This window comes from Aulonocara sp. 'chitande type north' Nkhata Bay, linkage group LG7 (assembly GCF_057382095.1).
Source record: "Aulonocara sp. 'chitande type north' Nkhata Bay isolate Kocher_YH1m ecotype deep benthic linkage group LG7, A_spYH_male_GT1.1, whole genome shotgun sequence".
Lineage (NCBI taxonomy): Eukaryota > Metazoa > Chordata > Actinopteri > Cichliformes > Cichlidae > Aulonocara > Aulonocara sp. 'chitande type north' Nkhata Bay.
Window position 1 is genome coordinate 45,096,637 of NC_141350.1, and position 18,969 is coordinate 45,115,605.

General features: G+C 40.6%; 1 protein-coding gene across 1 annotated transcript in view; it reads left to right on the forward strand.

The window, feature by feature from the left end:
* The first annotated feature begins 152 nt into the window (after positions 1-152).
* wdr70 (WD repeat domain 70) overlaps positions 153-18,969 on the forward strand; it is a 42,656-nt gene continuing 23,839 nt past the window's right edge. Inside the window, exons 1-10 of the mRNA XM_086300729.1 lie at positions 153-237; positions 1,393-1,452; positions 1,568-1,651; positions 1,737-1,836; positions 1,972-2,191; positions 3,340-3,399; positions 3,876-4,009; positions 5,050-5,203; positions 9,296-9,372; positions 16,521-16,695. Coding sequence (XP_086156855.1) covers positions 213-237; positions 1,393-1,452; positions 1,568-1,651; positions 1,737-1,836; positions 1,972-2,191; positions 3,340-3,399; positions 3,876-4,009; positions 5,050-5,203; positions 9,296-9,372; positions 16,521-16,695 — 1,089 coding nt within the window. The 5' untranslated portion in view covers positions 153-212. The remainder of the gene's footprint in view (positions 238-1,392; positions 1,453-1,567; positions 1,652-1,736; positions 1,837-1,971; positions 2,192-3,339; positions 3,400-3,875; positions 4,010-5,049; positions 5,204-9,295; positions 9,373-16,520; positions 16,696-18,969) is intronic.

An 18,969-nucleotide genomic window follows, 5' to 3' on the forward strand; every position in this document is an offset into this window, starting at 1 on the left:
TTCGAACATTAGAAGAATTGTGAGCTCCTCTGTTTCATCGATGCTTTGTTCTGAGATAAATATTATTACTTTATATGTTATTGGCTTGGACAACTTATTGGTTTATCAAAACAAGGTCATACCGAAGCACACCAGCAGCGGCGCTGCGAGCCGCACAGCAGACGTACAACGAGAACGTCCGGAGGTCAAAGGTAACGTTCGTATTTGAAAACATGGATTCCAAAAGAGGAGATGAAGGTAGGAACTTTTTGCCTTTGTCTATCTGTAAGCCGGACACTATGTTAATTTTAAACATGAATGACCACTTACAATAAACTCTGTCCTGAGTTCTTAGTGAAATTAATTTAGTAACACAACATGTGAAGAAATGGACAACGTTGCTCTTTTTGTTAGCTTATTTGTTAGCTTAACTAATGTTTTCTATAATGTGAGATCTGTTTCCCATAGCATAATTTGAAACGCCGAGTTGTTGTCAACGTTCACACATTTATTTACCCCCATTTTATCCCTTTTGATCTTATCCTTATTACCCTTTAAAAGGGGAAAAACGAACAGCTACTGCTAGTTGTAAATCTTTTTGTGTAAGCTGGAATGAGGACAGCATACGTATTTTCATATTGTATTGCATTTGAAGTGGATTAAACACACTTATCGGAAGCCTACATATAAATCCCGGAATGAATTCCATGCCAATATGGAAATTGGTTGTTGTGTCGGTATCAGTATTTCTTGTACATGATTATTTGCTTGCTAGCTTTCACAGCCCCATAGTCCGTAGTTTATGTAGAGTTATGTCCCAATTTACATAAAATAATTGTACCTTAACCAGTCTTTAATAATGGGACAGATTTTAAGGGATATTGGCATATGAACTGACATTGTTTACATGTCTTACATCATGATAAATGAAAAGGGAAAGGATGGGGTTATTGATTGAAATACTGTACATTACTGGAACATTCAGAGTAGACATAGGAGGATACCTCTGTTCATCCGTGTGTACGCTGCTAGTGTGGAGTATTAAACAAAGCATAAACAATAGAGTTAGAGATGCTCTCTCAACATATATGTCTTTCATAGCCATATAATGGTTGATGCACTATATGGATAAAACCACTGGGTTACCTGGACATTACACCTACAGGAACAGTGGCTCAGGAGTTAGTTGTGGAGTCTACTAATTGGGAGGTCTGTGTAACCCCAGTATTTTTCCTGGTCTGCCTAATCTCACTGAAACACGTGATGTTGAAGCTGTTCTTTGCTCTACAGAGGAAAACAGAAACCCTCCCAAATTGAATTACTTTTCATTTTTAAGCATTCTGAAGCGATCTGAAAAGGAAATTGTCACTATGGAGTCTAACACTGTAAACAAGGCACTGACCTCTTTTACAGCAACAGGCAAGACGAGTGACGATGGAGACATTGCATCTGTCATGGGATTCTCTGGGTTTGGTATGTGTAGTCCAGCACACTTGTCAGAAAATATAAACGTAAAAAAAGTATTCTCTGATAAAGTGACAATTTGAGTTGTTGCAGTCATACATCGAGTTTTATTTTTATCTTCCAGGTAAGAAAGCCCGCACATTTGATCTTGATGCCATTTTTGAGCAGACCCGGCGAACAGCCATCGAGAGGAGTCAGCGTGTGATAGGTAAGTGTTTCATCACTGGCAATGTGATAACCCTGCTTAGGAGTCATGATGAGTTTAATTGCATTTGGAATCATTGCGTCCTTAGAGGAGCGGCAGAAGGAGATAGAAATGGAGGAGGAGGGGGAGAGCTCCAAGTCAGTCAAACCGTCAGTCCAGAGTCAGAGAGGAAAAGCTGCTTCTTCCAGGTAGGGAGGCATTTATGAGGTTTTATCCTTAACTGACTGTTACATCTGTTCTGGCTTCCAATTTGTCTACTTAAGTGTACAATATGTTTTGCTTTGTCTGACAAAGCTCATTTATTTATTTTTTATCATTTTTAGAGTCCAGAAGAGCGACAGCAGCAGTGACAGTGGCTCAGATTCTGATTCAGACTCAGAGCTTATCGGGCCACCGGTGCCTCCTCAGCATGCAGCTCAGCAGGGCGATGATGATGATGATGAGCACGTAGGGCCACCTCTTCCACCAGGTTACACAGGCAGCACGGCTCACAGTGATGATGACGATGATGAAGAAGGAGAGGCACAAGATGACGACGATGATGTATGTCTGAATTATACAATCTCTTAGTAGGCTGTGAATTACAGCATACTACATATATCTGATTACACTTAGTCTGTCTAAAGTGTTGACTTTCTTCTTGCTCATTAAGAAAGCAAGATTTTCTCAGTAAATGTTGGGCCATGGTGGTATGTTAGTAGTCTATAAGTGTTATACAGCGCTTTGCAGATCCATGTTGTAGCTGTGTACTGTGAGTTACCCTTCTTTGTGCATGCGCTCTGCATTATTTAGCTTGCCATGAATTATCCAAGAGTTAAAAACTATGAAGATGTTGATTTTTTTTAAGCTGCTCTTCCTCTTTGGTGTGAACTCTGCTCTTGTTTCTCTTCCTGTACAAGATAACTTTTCAGCCAATCAGCTCTCTCCTTATACGTGGCACAATTGCCACTAGGCTATGAGCTGCTGAATTTTTGGATTTCCGCGTTGGTTACATTCCCTTAACCTTGTCTCTGTGTCGCTAAAAGAACTATTTTATTATCATTGCAGGGTAATAAAAGTAAATAAAAATAAACAATGAATAGCTATTTGAACGGTGAAATAGCATGCACAGTTACAGGACCCAGATACTGAAGAATGGAATGGACTGGCTTTTTCCACAGTGCTTTTACATTGATACTGACCACTCAAAGCTCTTTTCACTATGAGCCAATTTATAGTGTGATTTTCCTACTGTGACAGATCACAATCTCGACATATAAAACCAACATTGTGTTCTGTGTTTGAGGTTTTAAAAAAAAATCCAACCACAAGATGGCAGCAGGAGAAAAGATTAACATTGTTAGTTTTGCACTGTACACGATAAAAGGTGAACTTTTTGCCTATTTTCTTAGTTGTGCTTTTTTCATTTGTTTTCTTTACATTACCAAAAGGACAATGACACCTAAAATATCTGAATTTTTAATTAGAAGGATTTTTAGAATGTGTGTATTGCTTTTTACAGGAAAGTACTATCTACACAATATGTCAGATTCCAACCATTCACAAATATGACTTCTGTCGTTAAATGTCTTAGACTCACAACCTGTTAATGTAAAAATATCATACATATTGCTGCACTTTGATCAATTGACATAATATAGACTTGTGTTGTTTTGCCTTTTCCTCACGTTCATGTCAACTTTCTGTCCCAGAATCCAGTGAAAAAAATTCCAGACACTCATGAGATCACGCTGCAGCATGGCACTAAAACGGTAAGGCTTTCGCCTCTAACACCCAGCCAGTAATTAGAGCTGGTGACAACTCTATTCTCAGTTGACATTGAATAAAATTCTATTTTTATCACAAGCTTGTAAACAGTACAACTTTTGCTTATATTACGCACACACACACAAACATCTGGTTTCGGAGGCCTCTCATTGGATTTTCAGTTAACATTTATCTCACTGATTTTAGCCAAAAGAGCAGCTGTGAGGCTGTTACTTTTCTGCTTTTGTTTAGTCTGGTATCCAGATCTAGCACTTTTTCAGTTTTTAAACAGTTTAGTTCTAAATTATTGAAGAATAAACTTAAAATATTTGGGTTGTATTTATTTCTGTGCCTTTTAACAAAGCCAACATGACTGTATTGTTAAAGATTTCTAGTGTTATAACTAGTAATCAGCAGCGGCTTGCTTTCTGAGTTGTACAGGCTCATAAGTTGTCTCTTGGTTTTCAAACTGCTTCCTCAGGTGTCGGCTCTTGGCTTGGACCCCTCTGGAGCCCGCCTGGTGTCTGGTGGATATGATTATGATGTTCGATTCTGGGATTTTGCTGGGATGGACCAGGCTCTGCAGGCCTTCAGATCTCTGCAGCCTTGCGAGTGGTACTGAGAACAGCAACACACCTCCTTGACACGTGTTCAATAATTAATTTCATGTAAACATCCACTACACTGACTGCATTTCCATGTGCCAGAGTGTATACACTTTCACAAACACACACACACACACACATCACCAAACCTCATGCTAACTCTGCGACATCCTCTGTTTTCATGCAAAATGAGCCTTTTGAGAACAGATGGTTAAGATATGTGTCTGTTTGTGTGTTTGCATGTGTGTTTACTCCGTGTTTAACTAAAGCCATCATCAAAGATCAAATTCTTTTTTGCTTTTGGGAAGCAGTGGGCTGAGCTGGAGCAGGTTTCCCCTTATTAACGCTACATTTAATTTGATTACAGTGTGATCTAGGAGTCTGTTTGGTTTACTAACAAGCCGGGCTTCATATAGAAAGTTGTTGAAGCTTCCTCGGCCTGGGAACTGGATGAATCTGAGGGCTCATGTTTCATTTGCTCTGACAGAAAGCAGCTGATCTCACATTCAAACAGATTTCCACCTGGTCTTGCCCTTGCTCGACCAATCAGAAGCGGTTATCTAAAACGGGGTGGGTTATTTTTAGTGAATACTGTAGTATGTTTACATTTTTCCAGTGCTGATTGCTACCTCTCGCTTCGCTTTGCTCTAACTGTTTGTAGGGTTTGCCCTTTGATAATGCTCCAAGCAGAACTGAGAGGTTCCAGACTAATAAGCATTTGCACATTAACCTCGCAATGTCAGCACCCTGCCCCTATTTTTAAAACATCAGTTTTTATCAGTGGATAATTTTCTCTGTGAAAGCTTTGTTTTTTTATGCTTTAAAAACACTTTATTAGAAATATTCTGCTGTTGTTATAGTTGGGTGTCTTTGTTTATTGTTGTAGGCCAGTCATACAAATAATCAGGTACATCAGATGTTGAGATGTTTTGGTCGTATAGTTGCAATTATCTGGTGTTTATTTGTGCCTGAAAAAGTGAAGAATTAAAAGCTTATATAACAATGTTTTAGTGAAGCAGTCTTTGTTGTGCTGTTTTTGTGTCTCCTCAGCCATCAGATCAAGGCCCTGCAGTACAGCATCACCGGTGATGTCATGTTGGTGGTTTCGGGCAATGCACAGGCCAAGGTGTTGGACCGTGATGGCTTCAGTGTCATGGAGTGTGTGAAAGGAGACCAGTACATTGTGGATATGGCTAACACAAAGGTATGCCAAACTGCTGACTGTCAGTTTCTACAATAAAATCTAACGAAACAATAACAATGCGCTCTAAGAGGATCAGACGAGTGGCAATGAAGCCAAGAACACACAAGTTTACTAGAAATGTCAGTAATAATCGCTCACTGCAGTCAAACGCCACACGTTATGCCAAAAAGTAACTCCATTGTTACAGTTTCCACATCTGCTTTAATCTGAGTCATGAAAAATTTGTTCTTCAGAAAATATAAATAAAAAGAAAGTGCTCTGTAAATGACATAAAACAGGTGCTCATCAGTACGGCGAAACAACTCAACAAGTGCAAGTCTAACCAAGAGATTTCCTGAGGCACTCTCTTGGTTAGAATTATAAAAATATTTAATAGACATGATAAAATTATAAAATAGTTGGAGCAAGCGACCTACATGTATCCACTAAAAAGTCTTCATCATCTGTTGTTTTATCGCATTTTGTAAGCATGCAGAATCACTGTGTCAGTCTGGTTATTATTATAGATGTTTACGATACATTTTGCTATCATTTCACTGCCCCCTTGATTTTCTCTTTGAAGCCAGATTGTAATACTGCAGATGTGACTGATCATCTAACAGCCCATATTTTCTACTCCAACTTCCAACTTTTGTGATGCCGAAGTATTCTGAGATTTCAGCATTTATCTCGGAGAGTAAAATCACACCTAATCATAGTAAAATCTTATTAAAAAAATATGGTACAAGTTGTAATACTCTAGAATGTTGCAGGTATTCGTGTTTTCATTTCTATAGCAACTGCGGTCTACCCAGGATTCACTGCTAATTCCAAACATGCAGCGGACGATCTGTTCTTCTGCGCTGTGGGTTGACCCTGCCAGTGCATAATGGTAGCAATGTGTAGTTGGTTTTGTTTTTGTATGTGGGGATAACGATGTGTGTGCTGTGTGAGAAGCCAGCGGCACTCAGGAAGAGAGGAACACATGCTTTCGGGACTGTCGCGGTTCATTTCTTGCACATACCTGAATCTACAAAGAAGGATCCTAATTGAGTGTCCATGTTTGGATTTTATTGTGTTTAAGAAAGGCCATATTGGTAGTCAATGAGCATCTGTGCCTGCTGCACTGCATTTAGACATGGTTTATACCACCCATATGAATTACTTGAAGTGAAGGCCCATTGATCGCAAATAGTGTTTTCCTTGATGTCCTACATTCTTGTCCTGCACGGTCACATCTGGTGCTGATGGGGGAGTTTGGTTCAGTGAAAATGCGTTTTGGACGGGTGACGGTGTCCCAGTCAATTAGCTGTGTCTTATGTGATAATTAAGTCCTTGCTTTTATTCTGTCTCTGTTGACAAAAACTAATTTCCTTCCTAACTAACCCCACTGTGTGCAGAGATTTGTCACACGCAGGCCTGCACTGTATGTACATGCAGTATGATCACATGGTATTGCTTCTGTCTCCCTGAATATGTATTGCTGTCAGTGATACTTCTCTGAATAAATACTATAGACAAGACAAATTTCCATCAGCAGGTGAAAATAATTTTCGTACTAGTTCCAATTTTTGCACAAACTATTCTTCTTAATTCTTTCAGTATTCCCAAATGTAAACGCTAACACAGACACTTTTCTGGCCTAAGGAAATTGTGATAATAAAAAACTGGGCTTGCCCATCCGTTCTTGTCTGTTTGTCATTATAATTCTTTGCGCTTACTTTTGTTATCGATATCTGCTGTTTTTTAGTCTTTCGCAAGTTGTTGTTGTGAACCTGAGAAGCATAATGCAGTTACTGGAGAAGAGTAATTTTCCATTGCTTTCTGATGATTACACCAGAATTAGGAAAAAATGTTTCATTAAATTAAAAGAATTGCATTTTTCTTTTCTAATTTAAGGAGAAACCTTAAAGTCCTAAGAGATGCGTTCATTTACTTGGCAACTGGATTGTGCGTAATTATTCAGCTCCCTGAGTCGATACTTTGTAGAACCACCTTTTGCTGCAATTACAGCTGCCAGTCTTTTAGGGTATGTCTCTACCAGCTTTGCACATAGAGACTGAAATCCTTGCCCATTCTTCTTTGCAAAACAGCTCCAGCTCAGTCAGATTAGATGGACAGCGTTTGTGAACAGCAGTTTTCAGATCTTGCCACAGAAATTCGATTGGATTTAGATCTGGACTTTGACTGGCCCGTTGAAAACATGGATATGTTTTGTTTTAAACCATTCCATTGTTGCCCTGGCTTTATGTTTAGGGTCGTTGTCCTGCTGGAAGGTGAACCTCCGCCCCAGTCTCAAGTCTTTTGCAGATTCCAAGAGGTTTTCTTCCAAGATTGCCCTGTATTTGGCTCCATCCATCTTCCCATCAACTCTGACCAGCTTCCCTGTCCCTGCTGAAGAGAAGCACCCCCAGAGCATGATGCTGCCACCACCATATTTGACAGTGGGGATGGTGTGTTCAGAGCAGCTGTTTGTACTGACATTAGATTACACACGTGCACTCTATTTAGTCATTAGCACTCGTCAGGCAATGTCTATGGGCAACTGACTGCACTCAGACCAAAGGGGGCTGAATAATTACACACACCCCACTTTGCAGTTATTTATTTGTAAAAAATGTTTGGAATCATGTATGATTTTCGTTCCACTTCTCACGTGTACACCGCTTTGTATTGGTCTTTCACGTGGAATTCCAATAAAATTGATTCCTGTTTGTGGCTGTAATGTGACAAAATGTGGGAAAGTTCAAGGGGGCCGAATACTTCTGCAAGCCACTGTAGATGAGTTTGAGATTATTGTCCTAACTCTCAATGCCAGTGGTAAGTTCTTCTCCAGTTACCTGCTTGAAAATATTACCTTACCCATACTTGAGTAACCACAGACCCTACGCCTTGCAGGTGAGAGCTTCTTGCATGACACTAAGGTATCCCATTAAACCCTGTGAAAAAGCAGATTTTTTTTCCTTTACATGAAAAGTTGTCTTTTACTTCTGGGATGACATTTGCGGTAATTTAAAAAAAAAAAAAAAAGACATTGTTTTCAGTGATGCATTATGCTTTGAACACTTGGAGAAGGATGAATCTGATTTTTTTAAAGGAAGCTAGTGCCTTTTTCACACTTGTGCAAAGCTGTTTTGAAGGTTGCTGTTTTTGCACAGAGGAGGGAATTAGTGAGGGGCCTCACGGACCATTTGTACTTTCCTGATCATATAGCGAGTGCATATTTTACCATAAAATTTAACAGCTTAGCAATTTGTAGTTCTTTTTAGTCATAAAACAGCAGGTCATATGCAATTATTCTTAATCAGTTATTAATATGGTGTGTTGTTAAAGTATTTGACAGTGAACAGACAGGCCCTCTTCCTGATCCACACATACCAATGCCATTTGGTCAGCTTCTGCTCATGCAAGGCTCTGCTTCTTGAGCATCCTGTCAAATAGCAGTATGTCTTGTCTGAAGCCCCTTCGCAGCACACTGAAGTGTTCCACTCTGACCTGGCAGCCAGAGAGGCCTCTCTCTGGGTTATACTGCTTTGAAGTTATTTGTTATGAGTAATTCTCCACATGACTCTCCAGCAGAGGAAATGTGTAGAAGTTACAAAGAGCAAAGAGCTCACTGTTCCAGGGCCTCTGAGTTCACTAGCACAGTTGTAAAGTGAGACTTATGTCGAGGAAATCCGAACGTTAATGTAAAGTCAATGTATTACAGTGTAACCTAATTAAGGATATGGATAAAGGACTCACATTTGTAATGCACAGTGCTGGAAAATTCACCATCGGATTAATTATCTGGTGACCTTTTGTGTTGCAAGTTTTGCCAAAATGGAAAAACAACAGCTGTCTTTACTCTTTATTTGTACGCACGATTACGAAATATGTCTTAATCTCCTTTCAAGTTTCTAACAGCACATGCTAGCTACTATTTCTGTGGCTTGCCCTTGAATATAAAGTGTTTAAAAACTGCTGTGAAGAAAAGGAAGCTCAATATCTGCTGTGCACTGGATCCAAAATAAATAAAGCCACTGGAAGCCAGCCACAGGATATTGGGTCATTTTAGTGCTTGTTAAAAGTGTGCATTTGTTTATTTTCACTTTATGCTCTTTTTTTTCTCAGGGCCACACAGCTATGCTTAATTGTGGGTGCTGGCATCCCAAGATTAAAGAAGAGTTCATGACCTGCTCCAATGATGGGTAAGTTTTAACCAAGCATTGTAAGCTTTGAGTTAAAGGCAGAAGCCTCCACGCCCCCGTTGTCTTTCTCGCGCTGTTACATTGCACATGTTGTGCATCCAGTTGTTAAGCTTCACAGTGAGCCGTCTTGATTTTCAGGGAGGAGAAAACAGAAATGGCTTTTAGATGGGCCTAATCTCTTTGTGACTCACCAAGCATGTGTATTTTGTATAGTGAGTTTTGATCTTGGCTGATTTTATCTCTTTAAATGAAAACAAGCCTCTGGTCTTTCTAAACAATAACTGGTTACTTTCCTGTACACTTCATTTACAGGCAAAACAAGGAGTCTCTGTTTTACAAACCAGCGTGTGCCATTTATAGTAATAATCATTGAGAAAGTCCCCCAGGACATTGAAGAGTATGCAGTCAGTGAGAAATACCCTTTCTCATCTTCAGAGCACTGCTGATAGCACAGTGACACCCATCATACATAGGCCACACCTCTTTGATGCAAAATTAATGTCCAGCATTATATTTAGTAATTCTTACTGTCGGATTTTCAAAGTAATGCTCTCACCGAACAGACTTTTCTTCGCTCTCATCCCCTCCGTCACCAGCAGGGAGTCCTCTAATCCAGACTATGCCTCTGAAGATTGTAGCATGGCCTCATAGCTGTGTGTTTGCACATGGCATATTTATACTGGATGTTGTCCAAATGGAGCCCTTTATTTGTATGCAGTGATTTAGACCAGATCAACCGCTGTCATACACAGATATTTATATTGTTTGCTTCAGACCGCAGAGTTTTAACAGTCAGCGACATCCTTAAATCAGCACTAAACCTGTAGAAGCTGTAATTCTTTGTCCTGTGTATAGGTGTGCGGGAACATTTGTAAGGCAAAGAGTATGACTAAGCTACAGCACATTGATGAGTCTAAGAGAGTGTGACAGACAGCAGTAGAGACACCTAGGGCTATCATCATTAAGGAGAAACAAGGGCCCGACTTTGCGGGCAGCCCGCAGCCCAGTGTTTACCAGTGTTACTGCTCCCCCAGATGTGGAGGTTGGTTTAATTAGCTCTCATTGAGGCTCTGGAAATCCTCCCCTGGCACGTTAGCATTGGGTGTTTCTCCTGGCCAGCTAACAGGAGAGCAGCAGAGAGGAGCGCACAGGGAGCCATTCATAGGCAGAGGGGCTGCATGCGGGAGAGGTTCACAGCAGCAGACCCAGTCGGTGTGGCAAGCTGAGTCTCAGAGATGTGGCAAAGACAGAAAAGGGGGGGGGGGGGGGGTGGCTATGTTGATTTACAGGTGGAGGAGGTTGTTCCTGGTTACATTTTCCCACCTTATTGTGTTGGTAATGTGCTTTGCAACTTGGTGCAGAATTTCACTTTATTGGTGGACACACTGTCCCTGAACCTACAATGTTTTCAATCAAAAATTCCTTTTTGTTGCTTTGGAGCAAACTGCATGTTACTACAAGTCCTAAACAGATAACTTTAAGCACACAAGGTTTGCAGAAGAATGCTTAAAATTGCGATATGTGTGATAAGTTGCTTAAACTACAGTTGCCACAATAAGGTAAATATTAATAATATATATTTGTGGGGTTTTTTGCTTGACTCAGGCTATAATAATTTGGAAGGCTGTCCCTTCATATTAGTTCCTTTCGTTTGCTCACTTTTAATTTATGTGGGTTTACTCAGTGATTTACAACATCACAGATGGTTTGTCGAGGATCTAACTGTCTATGGATCTTTCTACATTAATGAGACTGTTCTGTTGCCATGAAGGTGTGAAACACACAGTACCATCACTGAAACCTTATAGACAACTATGCTTTTCATCATGGATTATTAATGCTTCAGTTATTAAGGACAGTCTTCCTCCTTTTCTTTGTCTCACCATCCACTCCATTCACTTTAGTGAATAAGTATGGATTCTGCACAGGGGCCAGGCGGTAGTCAGTGGACGTCTTGAGAATGGGCCAGCAGTTGGCCAGTAGTATGAGAGGCTGTCAGCTGCTGTCTGTCTACTTCAATATTAGACCAACATCCAGGCTTTTCCAGGTCTTTCTGCCTAGTTAGAGGCTCTTTGTTGTGTTTACTTGAATAGGTTATTAAGCATGATCACTGGACCGCCCAGCTTCTTAATTAAAGATCCCCCAGTAGTGTGGAATCTCATTCATTAAGGGCTACCTCCCAGCGCCTTGAATGATTTCATTAACCCATACTTTTTTTTCCCCTCCTGGGAGGAAGTGGATGAGAGGGAAGTACTGATAATATAGCAGCAGGGTGTTCTCAGAAACTGTGGCTTGAATAGGGCTTCAGTAGAACTGTGCGAATCGAGTCAGTCAGTGAAAAGTGTTGCGCTGTGTGTGTCAACATTTCACATTCTTCTGTCATTCTGTTTGAGAGCGTGCAGTTGTAAAATGAAACAGTGTTTTCCAACAGTATTCATGTTTGATCCTAAGGAACAAACCGCACAAGTATGAAGCAACTTTAACTGCGTCTGAGTCTTTGGTGAATGTTTGAAAGCCACAGATTTTATTTCCAAGAAAGTGAAAGCAATACTTGCTGGGTTAACTCTCAGTGGAAGTATTTCTTTGGCAGGGCTGATCTTGAAGTAGTAAAAAAGTTAAAATATAGCTCTGACTTGGTGTATATTAGGAGCTTTTTTAAAAACTTCTAATGCACCAAATCTTTAACACTTAACTAACCACATGGCATAAAACAGTTTACCAAGTATAACACTGGAAAGATTTGTGTTGTTGTTTTGAAGGATAGGACATTGGTGATTCTTGGCTTTACGTACGTAGTTTTATAGTGCCTAGGAGAAGGTTAAAAATCCATGTTATGTTCCTTTTTTTGCGACTGAAATTTCAGCCAGTGGAGCACAGAGGACAGGACAAATGGCGACGTTCTAATTGGGCCCACATGTTACTTCTGTCGAGTCTTGAAGCACACTACATGTGTACACACAAATACACACAATTTGAGGAATGTTTCCAGGAGGTTTGAATGCCAGGGATTCCCTTCGCGCTGGCCTGCTGTCAGGGCTGCAGCTGGACTTGGATGTGTAGCTGTATACAAGGAGACCCAGAGGACAACATGGCAGGGCCTTTTACTGCTGACAAATTGTTTGTCTTTGTCATGTGCTCAAACTAAACATTTGATTTGAAATGTGTCATACTAGAGAGCATCGACAAACACAAAGTCACATAAAGCAGATTTGTGATTTAACGCATGGATAAATTGTGGTAGTAATTCATCTTGTTTTGCGAGAATGGTACTTTTGTGTAAGGCCGTACTTCTGTCTCTCCCTCTCTCTGCTTTTGTCTGCTGTGAGCGCTAATTGATCATCTCTAGCACTCGGATCTTGACGAATTAGCAAGTCAGTTGCTTATCAGTGCCCTTGGTAATAGTTTACTTTCAATTTTAAAGGAAAGGAGAGTTAAATGGATGACATATGAGGAATGACTCCTCAAAGTGTGGGTGAGCATGTTGGGGCAATTCACTGAACTGGATGGGTTCATCCACAGTCCAGCACATCTCCAACTCTTTCCCACCTTTTTTTTTTTTTGCCTGTCCCGTTTGGATCTTTAGCCTTCAGAATTGTTGTCTGAAGGCCAAGAAAGATGCCAAGTGGATTTACTTTACCAAGTGGATCATCATGGCCTTTCTATATTGGTCCATTTGATTGACCTTTATTATAATTATGTATTTATTTTATTTTCGCTTTTTAAAGACGGGACAGACATGACTGGGGGATAGGACAGGGAGAAAGAATGAAAGAAAGAGAGGGAGGGAAAGAAAAATAGAGGGGAGAAGAGATGGTGAGAAAGGGGGGAAGAAAAAAAAGAAAAACAAACAAAACACCTGGATCACCTGTATGGAGATAAAAAAAAAAAAAACAGAAGAGAAAACACTAGCTAACAATAGATACTTTTTTAGTTTCACCTGTTGAGAATGAAAAAAGTAAACAAGCAGAAGAAAACGAGAGCAATACAATAAACAACATCATGATGATATATGGGAATATAACAGTAAATACTAAATATTAAACATTATTGTGCAGCACGTAAGATCGACAGCACACAGTGTGCTTTGTGGTAGGAGCCAAAAAGGGTGTCGTTTGTGTGTGTGAGCACCCGTGTGTACACCTGTGAGCATGAACGCGCTTGTTTTTAAAAGGTTCCTTCATGTAATGATCTGCTAGCTAACTCTTTCCCACCTTACATTGCAAGTGTTCCATATTCTGCCCACGAATGCACATACCATAGCTTTAAGGAGTGCATTAATCCTTTTTGTTCAATTTATAGCCATGGCTGAATTTTTGACTGACAGTAGCCTCTAGTTTTTTACTGTGAGAGCTGTGAAATACAGTGTTTGTTTCTTTTGTCAGCGAACTGGGTCGCAACTTATCACACCTTTGCTTGATTAAATCTGAAAACCTGCCTTGACTCAAGCTCAAGAGATATTTTTCTAGGCATTTTGCCTTTTGTAGTGTATGGTCTCACCCGCCTTGCTACTGAGCAGAAACAATGTTGTGAAAATGTTGTGAAGTTTTGTGAATGAGTCTGTCACTGTACCCACAGCCCATCTGTGCCACAATGGCCACAATCTTCCTCCTTTTGATTCATTGCTTGGGTACAATTGTGTGCATGCCTCCTAAATCCCTCTGTTATCTTCTTTAGCTGTGATGGAAGATTGAGCATCTTCCCTCCTAATCCTCCTTTCTCATAACAGAGCCCCAGTTAGTCAGTCAACCAGGAAACAGGCAATTCAGTCTATCACTGGAATTCGACCAATAAACAACCTTAAACAAGACGAACGCTCTTCTTTTCCGTCTCTCTTCTTCATCCCGTAATCTGGAAAGGTGATCCTAGCAGCCGTCACCCCCACTGGGCCTATAACCTGATGTACAGATAAAACCCGAGGCCTAGGGAGCTGTCACTCCTCAGTTGATGTGTCAACGACTGTGCTACCTCGTAAAGTGCACATGCATGACTGAGGTTGAATGGGTCTCATTTTATTGCATTCACCCCTCTGCCTGTGAAGCGTTTGTGCAAGAAAAGGGGGCTGCTGATTGAAGGGAAAACAGGCCTTTGAGAAATGGGAAATGACAATGTTATTACCTGCTAATGTTTTTTGTTCATGCTGTGTATCATTTTTTAATATATACCTGTTATCCCCTTCACCCAACCATCCATTTTGGGTTATTTAGACCAAAATACTGAATTTTGCTCTACAAGGGCCCAATATCCACTTACAAGGACATTATACTGCTACTGTTCTATCAAAATTTTAAACGGATATACTCATATGTGGCTCTTATTTTTCTTAAAAACAAAAATAAGGTAAAAAAAAAAATCTGGTAATTTTTTGTTTTTACATTCATTGGGCCCCAATATGCCCAAATATCAAAGAGAAATTAAAAATGCATGCAGTGGAAGAGTTCGGGTCTTAGGAGGTTAAAACTAAAATGAACCCCTTTAGATAGCCCTCAGTTTCCCACAAGCATCTTACTCCCGACAAGTGACTGTGTGCAGTCTTTCCCCATCACTTACGCTCTGCTCAGCACTGGTGGGCTCCAGCCTCTCTGCTCTATCCCTCTGACAGCCAGCAATGCCATGTTTTGGAAAGAGTTTCTTATGATAAATACCATTCCAGGTTTTGTGTGGTACATGAAAGGTCATGTTGTCTTTGTTGGCTTGACACTCGCCCACAGTCTCCTGTAAACAGAATTGAGATGTCTGTGTGAGGCAGCAGGTGGACCAATATGTCACTGAGTTTGTGGCTATCGCTCTTTATCCCTCACTCACACACATACACATGGAAATCTGCTGTGTAAACAGCTTACTGTACAGTGCAGAAGCCTCCAGTTTGCATTGGAAAATATGATTTTATACATGTGGCCTTTGCACTTTTTTCCCAGCAGGATTTTTTCTTTTCTGTGATTTAACAGCTTTCATGTTATGTGGATTTAAACACAACTATGCATCAGAGTTTTATTTGACCCTTGCAGGTTTTCACTCAAACCATATGTCTTCAGCTGGCATTTGTATCACATTGTTAGACTTATCCAAACACAGTTGAGTGTGTGTGTCTGTGATTTTGTAGCCGGCCACAGTGGAATCCTTCCCTGGCTGTTAGTAGCAGCCCTGCCTGTATGTTTATACTCCCCTGCTGACCCCGTGACCCAGAGGTCAAGATACCCACTAAAGCAGGCAGTGGGTTCACAGACACATTTGGATGAACCGTGTCTGTCACGAATGTTGGTGGGAGCATGTGAGGTGCTGGCATGTCGATGTGTACTAACACCCTTCCAATAAATAAATGTGGGAGGTGAAGTCTGTCTCATCACTGGTGGGCACCTGAGTTAGTGCTGTTATGATTTTTTGCCATCTTTGCTTTATCAGTCTGAGATGATGCAGAGCTAGATTAAGGAGAAAGGCAGATAAAAGCATCATTTAAACTCTATATTTATTTGCAATGTACAAAAATGTAAGTATTAAAACTGCATTTTTGTTGCATTTTTTTTAGATGAATGCTCATTCTGAATTTTAAGCTAGCAACATTTGTCATTATGCAGTTTTAGTGGATAAATCAATCAATAAATAGGTTTATCCTCTGTATGACAGCATATGTAGCTTCAAAGCATGAATAGATCGTACAGCATTAATGGTGCCTTCGCAGAAAGTTTCAAGCTCATTTTTGGTTTCGATCCAGGAAAGAACTGTAAAGTGTTACACAGACTGACCTGTATCCATGAGGGCTTATTGTTTTACTCTCATTTTATGATGTTTTGGAATGAAATCTCTCATTTGTATTTTACGACGGGTCTGCATTCAAACCCCCACTCTCAGTGCTCCAGGTTGTGTAATGTGTTCAGCAGATGTAGGAAAGAGAATCAGGACTTCATGGACGCTTCAGACATACCTGTCAGACTGATCTACTGTTTTGCTCTTCGCAAAACTTCTCACCCTGCGTCACAGAGCTGCCTGACCTAAAGTTTCACGAAATGACGGGGGACACCGTATCGCCACAGTTCTGATTTATTATGGTGGATGCAGGTGTTAAAGAACAAATATGTTGTGAGAGACGGACGTTTTTTGAGTGATTCATGACAACCGGGTTAGGATAAATGAAATGATCTGTCTGTTCACAGCACTGTGCGCACATGGGACCTCAATTCAGAGAAGAAGCACAAGTCTGTGTTCAAGCCTCGCTCCTTCCAGGGTAAGAAGGTCATCCCCACATGCTGCACCTACAGCCGCGACGGGAAGCTCATCGCAGCGGGCTGCCAAGATGGCACCATCCAGATCTGGGACAGAAACCTCAGTGTGAGTTTTAAAACACAAACGCATGCCAGCCGCCGGCAATGTGCAGTGGATTGTAAACATTGGATGTCTGTTTTCTTATGGGCTCAAGTACAGAGTCATGAGACTCAGGTCACAGGCCAGAGAGGTCAGAGGTCGGCAAATCGCTAAGCCCAAAGAATTTAAAATGCTTTTGTCTAAACTGGAAGTAGCCCAGTCTGAAGTATTGATGTGATCAAATATTTGATCTGATGTTGATACTGGGGGAAAGCCAGCACATGTTATGACCCCCCTAGAGCCTCTCCCCTAGCATGGCTTGAAAGAGCTACTTATGTAACAGAATTAACTGATGGTTAATGATTGAGGTGAGTTACATGAAAGTTGCTGGGAGGCCCAATCACAATTTCCCCCTGCACATTTTCCATTTAATTAGGTAATTAGGAAATTAAGTGATCAAAGTGTACATTCCTTTCCTCAAGATTCACATCGTTGAGGTAATAGTTGATCTTGGCTTCTGGCAAGCAGTGCACTCACTTATTTGGCTCTTTTCATTTGAGTTATTTGACAAATCAACACTGTTGATAAAAATGACTTCCATTCAGGGTTGAGAAAGCATGACGTCCATCAGATCTTTTGGGTGACTCGAAAGTTTTTTTCACTGATTCTTACTCCGTAACACATTCTTCAATGTCTTACTAATTTGCTTCATCTTTTCTCCTTCATGACTGTCGCAGTGATGTGATGTCATTGCCTGGGCTCCAAATGCTGCTGTTTCCTGTTTATTGGCGACAAGGCATATCTGACAGTTTATTGTTCTTCTCATTAGTCACACAAAACATTTACCCCCATGAATGGATGGCAAGATGAGAAAGGGAAAAAGAGTTTAGTGGACCTACAGCAATCAATTTAGCAGGCATCATTGCATTCTGGGAGATTATAGGCTGATATTTTGTCATCAGAGAGTCCTTAAACGCTGAAAACGTAGATTTTAGGATTGAACATAAAATTGAATAAGGATTATTCATTATGCTTCTATTAAACATATACACTGCTTAGTAGAAGCCAGTTTAAGGACAGTTTTTGACTATTTGTCAGTATAAGTCTAATTTTAACTATCTGAAGAATAATAAGTTATTTTTCAGTACATTTGTTCTCTAATTCTTTTTGTTCCACTTCATATCCTTTCATCTGTTCAGCTCTATCTGTGGTCAGGGGTGAATGCTTTTGTTATTTTGTGTGAGAACAGAAATAGTAATAGTAAGCTGTAGTGAGTGAGTTGGAACAGACTCATTGGGCATAAAAGCTTATCCAGATTAGGGAAATGGGAAGTAGTCGTCATGTTAATTAATCCAACAACCGGCTTCATAATCAAATACAGTGTAGTTTGTATGATTTTTTTTTTTTTTTGTGTGGCTCTAACGGCTTTCCTATTGTAAGTCTTTGCTTCTATGAACCCCACTTTATATAGACTCCCTTCTCTGCTCCAGTCACCCATCATCCCACCCCTGTGCTGCTCACAGCAGCATGCTTTTTGCAATTGGGTTAAAGCTCTCAAAATTTATTACCCCTCCTTCTCCAAGCTAAATATTTACCCTGCGTCCCATAGCAGCTTACAATAGTCATGGCTGTTTCCTGACCACTGGAGCCTGTCCTCTCTGAATGGCTCAAGAATTTAGTTGGTGCCCTCTGCCCTAATCAGCAACCTGTGCTGCTGACTCGAATTTAGCCACAAGCCTAAAAAGGAGTTGACCTCCCGATGCTTTTATTGCTGCTCCCTCCCCCCGCTTTTAAATGAGGCCTATCTGCTGTTGTATTGCCACTATTACTCATGGCAAGAATATGCAGGCAGATCAATCATGATCAATCTCATACATGACCTTGATCTATGGCTCAGTCTGAAGAGAAGCTATTGAGAGTGACACATCGCGCTCTTGAACCCTGACATGAGTTGATTGATCCTGCGATGGGAGTCAAGTAGGTCTCGTTCGGTGCACTGCCACAGAGGGTGATTGCATGTTCATTCCCTGACCAAAGGGGTCGGTGCCAGGATTGCAAGACTGCATTTAAATGGTTGCCAGGTAATGTGCACTTTGTGATACTGGGTGCATTGATGGTCCAGGTTTTTTGCTCCAAAACATTACCACAGAGACCTGAGGAATGTTATGGCGTCATAGGTGAACTTACATGCTTCCAGACTTCAAAGTGGGACCCCAAAAGAGGTGGTTTTGAAAAACTACACAGTGCAGAGTATTACGGTTAGGTGGTGAATCAGATATGCAAGCAAAAAGAAAAAAAATC